Here is a 4,584-nt window from a genome sequence, read left to right on the forward strand (position 1 = left end):
ATAACAATAAATACTCTTGGCATAACATTTAATTCGAATGGTAGATCAAACAATCAAAAATATATTGATAAATTTATAATAATGACTGTAATAACTTGATTTATCAAAAATTCTAGTTTTTCTTTTCATTTTTATTAAAATAAAATTTAGAAATACAGAAAATATAATTTGTATCATTCACTTATTTAAACCATGTGGCACATGGGGATTCCATGATTACTTTGATTCACTTATTATGAAATCAAAGATGATTCAATATTTCTCACTTAAAGGTTATATTACCTTTAAATCAAAACCTAGAAAAAATTATTAAATGACTTTGAATTGACTAAATCATATATGATTTTTGATGAGTGATTGTAACCATCTTGAACAATAAAAATTCATTCCATCCAAATATAATTTTTAAATGTCAACACTTCTAAATTGAGATAACTTTGAGATCATGTTAGTAACTAACAATCATTTCCATTTTCTAGACCCAATGGTAATGATTCTTATCAAGTGATTTCAATATTGTACGATAATATCGATATTTATTTCATTTAATATGATATATGACGTCAAAAGTATGTGTGTGTATATATTTAACTAAATAGTTCAAAATGAATTAAAGAATATAAAAATCAAAAATCAAAGTCAATGTATCTAACTAATTATTATCGATGTTTCACATAACCATAGTGTTAGTTAGTGAAAGTTACTTCTGTAATGTTAAATATATTTGGGCTATATCTTTTGAGTAACACATTTCTATTGGTTTTTGATAAATGCATTTTAGTCCCTATCTATTTTTTTGCGACAATTTTTATTATTAATTTAGTTTTACCAAAATAGATTGTATGGATAAGATTAAGATTCTAATATCATTTCTAGTGGCTGACTATTGAACTCTTCTTTTAAAATTATCATTAAAAAATATTATACTTGTTAAAATTATCCTTATTAACATTTGCTTCCTTAAATAAATATATATTGAAAATATATATATTTAGGTTCTCTTATATATATATTTATATATATAATTTTTTTGATAGAAACTAGATTGACTTATGAGCCTAAATAGGCTTGTCATCCGTTGAAAATGAAAAATGAATGAGACAGATGAAGGGAATTTAACATCTCTTTAAAAGTGCCAAAATGAAACACATTCATATTGAAATGTAATTTTATTTATTTATAGTGCCTTAAAAAACAAAGAGTGATTATTTCATGATAAAAGTAGCGAAGATAAAAATAACCTAAGGCTATAAACAATTTATAAAAGAACAAAATTATTAATTCCTTTGGAGAATCTTCTTGAACCAACGAGCTGATTCCTTCGGGAAGCGCTTTTTATTCTTAAAGTCAACATAGACAATACCAAATCTTGATGTGTATCCTAGTCTCCATTCAAAGTTATCAAGAAGAGACCATGCAAAGTACCCAATCACTGAAGCACCATCATCTATAGCTCTCTTTAGTTCAGTAATGTAGTTATGATAAAAATGTCTCCTTTGAGTATCTTGCAAGCCTTTTGGAAGTGTGGCATTGCCCGGTTGATCCATGCCTATAATTTTAATCAATGAATTATGTGGTTAGAGAATAAATCTAAATTCTTAAATAGAAGATGCATTAAACAAGTGCTAAATATTTACCATTTTCAGATAGAAAGACAATTGGATTGTCATAGTTTTCCTTAACATATGTCACTGCCTTATACAATCCCCACGGAACTATGTAGAGCCAATCAGAATGGGCCTAATGATATATAAACAATTGTATTCGATTAATTATAGACTTACATTTAGTTTAAAAAAAACAAAAATTATAATATAATCGAAAAAGCTATAAGAAGGTTATTTCTTACCCTTGGTCCAATTGGTACCCCATTTCGATCATCTGAATTTATTAGTAGAACAATTATTAGCATATCATTTTATTAAGTTTAACATTATCAAAAATAAATATTGTATATATCTTACATTTAAATTCAACAAGCCAATCATCTTGATAACTAATAGGTTTAGGATTCGTTGTACTGTTATCCTTAACATAATAAGTTGTGTATTGATTAATTCCCAAATAGTCGTATGAACCTCTAACTAGCTCCACTTCATCATTAGTAAATTTTGGCAATCTTTCTTTAACAATGTCTTGAATGGATTGAGGATAGTATCCATATGTCAGAGGGTGAATGAACCTAAGAAAAGTAAACAAAATTAGGTTACATTGAAAAGGTTAATCATAGTTAGATGTTGAAACCAAGAATGTACAATTACTTACCATCCCACATGAAAATCTTTAGCTCTCTGAGCAGCAGCTTTATCCTTGTCAGAGTAAGTGTGAGGCTCGTACCAAACAAAATCTAAAAGAATTCCAATTTTTCCTTGTTGCTCTTTCTGAATAAGAAAAGAAAATGGTTTTAGTATTATGTATATTTGTAGACTTACAATTTTAAAATGAGTTTGTTATATTTGATAGCAAGAGATTTTAAGAATTAGCTAAGAATGAATTTACTATTAATACATAAACTTTGTTAAAGACATATTACTTGGTACTTCTCACGATATCTATTAACTGCTGCAGCATGAGATAAGATGAGATTATGAGCCACAATGTAAGGCTCCGTAGATGAGTTTCCTCCAAATTTACTACCAGTAGCTCTTCCAGGGGCTTGAGAACCAGTATCAAAACCTAGAGCTGCCACCACTCTTGGCTCATTGAATGTGAACCAATTTTTCACTCTATCACCGTATCTCTTAAAGCAAAAGTCAGCATAATCCGCAAATGCATCCCTAAACAAATTGATTATAAACTAAATCAAATATTTATAACATCTTTTAATAAGTTAGATTAGAAATTCTTAAATATGCAATAAGCATAATTAATTTCAACAATATAAGTAATTATTCTATTTTACTACTTACACTATCTTCGGACTCAACCAACCCAAATACTCATTTTGGAGTGCCAATGGAAGATCATAGTGATAGAGATTGGCATATGGAATAATACCTAATGTGAAGATAGAAAGGTTAAAAAATATGAAAACATGCCAAACTTATTTGTTTAGCAATCAGACAAAAATAAATTACCTTTGAGTATTAAATTGTCAATTAGCCTATCATAATAGTCAACGCCTTCCCAATTAATGGCTCCAGTTCCATCTACAAGAAAAAGGAAATAACAAATTATTAGTATTTTGAAACGGTAAGATGGTGTATATAATATTATAAAAAAGATTGATAGCTTTAATTACTTGGGAAAATTCTACTCCAAGAGATTGAGAATCTATAAGCATCAAAATTGTGCTCCTTCATAATATCAATATCTTCCTACAAGACGAAACTCAAATTTTAATATATTTAAGAAAAAGATCAAATCCAATTTAATTTCATTTTAATTGTCTCCAAATATCAACAATAAGAATATCAAAAATTTGTTTGTTTGGACTTAATTATCAACATAAAGTTACATTAGATAAGATCTTTTTAAATTATTAAAAATAAAATCTTGAACCAATGGAGTAATGATTTGAAAATAAAATTTAATATTTGATTCTTCATAAAAATTATATTTTTTCCTTTTGTTATTAAATTTTTTCCTTTTGTTATTAAATTTAAAATTATTAAATAGTCAACTATAACAAAAAAAAAATGCATTTGACCTTATAATGATGATACTCATCGTCTGTTACATCACCCGTTGCATTATTTGGAATGAGACCTACACCATAATAAATAAATCAAATTCAAATTTACTCCATTATATAACTTTCATTTGAGAAATAAATATGTAAAACTATAAAATTTAAATGTTTAGTGCGTTACCTGGAATTTTTACAAATGCATCCCAAATGCTAGGTCCTCGACCACCCTTGAGTGCCTCTCCCTCAACTTGATAAGCAGATGCAGCGGTGCCAAATACAAAGCCATGAGGGAAGGCATCACGACTTAGCTTTTGTACTTTTGAAACTAGTTTCACATTATTTGTTTTATAACCATATACACATTGGGTTACGAGAAGTAAAATAAATAAAAAGAAAAATGTGAAGGACCCTTTAAGGTTCATTGTGGAAGAGATGTAGATACACTATGATTAGTGAAGAAAATAAGAAGCAAGTGATACCTATATATAGGGTACAATTACTAGATAAACATTGTAAGAGTTAAATGGATGTGTATAAAAGAAAGCGTGGACCAATTCTTAAGGATAAAAAATTCAAGCTAATGATAAAAATTCAAGAATTCAATGAATTGATTTTCAATTTAAAATATCTCTTTAATTTTCTTGAAGTCTAACTTTTATATCATTTATTTGGAATTTTAAGATCAACAAATATTACTCTCTATTTTCTAGCATTTATCACTTTTTTAAAAAAGAAAAATACTATTTTCTAGCATTATTGAAAAAAAAAATTTTTAAAAAACATTTCTAAGTATCTATATCATCGAAAGGCATCGTCTTTTAAAAAATTATTAAAATAATATTCTAAACATACTTTGATATAAAAAATATCTCAACCTACTCGATTTTAAAATAACTTTAACTAAAATTGTATAACCAAAACTACTCTAAAATGATATTGTTCATACCTTTAAA

The 4,584-nt window shown here is 27.0% G+C and overlaps 1 protein-coding gene across 1 annotated transcript; it reads right to left on the reverse strand.

Annotated features, from left to right (window-relative positions):
- Positions 1-1,277: 1,277 nt before the first annotated feature.
- LOC122050592 (beta-glucosidase 26-like) lies at positions 1,278-4,053 on the reverse strand. Its single transcript, XM_042611488.1, has 11 exons — positions 3,813-4,053; positions 3,650-3,708; positions 3,242-3,317; positions 3,078-3,149; positions 2,910-2,997; positions 2,534-2,777; positions 2,266-2,381; positions 1,965-2,182; positions 1,850-1,881; positions 1,638-1,740; positions 1,278-1,549 (listed from the first exon to the last, which is right to left on the reverse strand). Exons 1-11 carry the CDS (start codon positions 4,051-4,053, stop codon positions 1,278-1,280), a joined length of 1,521 nt encoding a protein of 506 aa, XP_042467422.1.
- Between the last annotated feature and the right edge of the window lie 531 nt (positions 4,054-4,584).

Source organism: Zingiber officinale, chromosome 3A (assembly GCF_018446385.1).
Source record: "Zingiber officinale cultivar Zhangliang chromosome 3A, Zo_v1.1, whole genome shotgun sequence".
In the NCBI taxonomy this organism is placed as follows: domain Eukaryota; kingdom Viridiplantae; phylum Streptophyta; class Magnoliopsida; order Zingiberales; family Zingiberaceae; genus Zingiber; species Zingiber officinale.

Bases quoted from the DNA above. Each gene is read 5' to 3' on its own strand.
- LOC122050592 (XM_042611488.1), bottom strand. From the start codon at position 4,053: ATGAACCTTAAAGGGTCCTTCACATTTTTCTTTTTATTTATTTTACTT. The intron at 3,150-3,241 runs GTAATTAAAGCT...TTTTTCTTGTAG, and splicing joins TTGGAGTAGAATTTTCCCAA to ATGGAACTGGAGCCATTAAT. The intron at 2,183-2,265 runs GTAAGTAATTGT...TACTTTTCTTAG, and splicing joins AAAGATTTTCATGTGGGATG to GTTCATTCACCCTCTGACAT.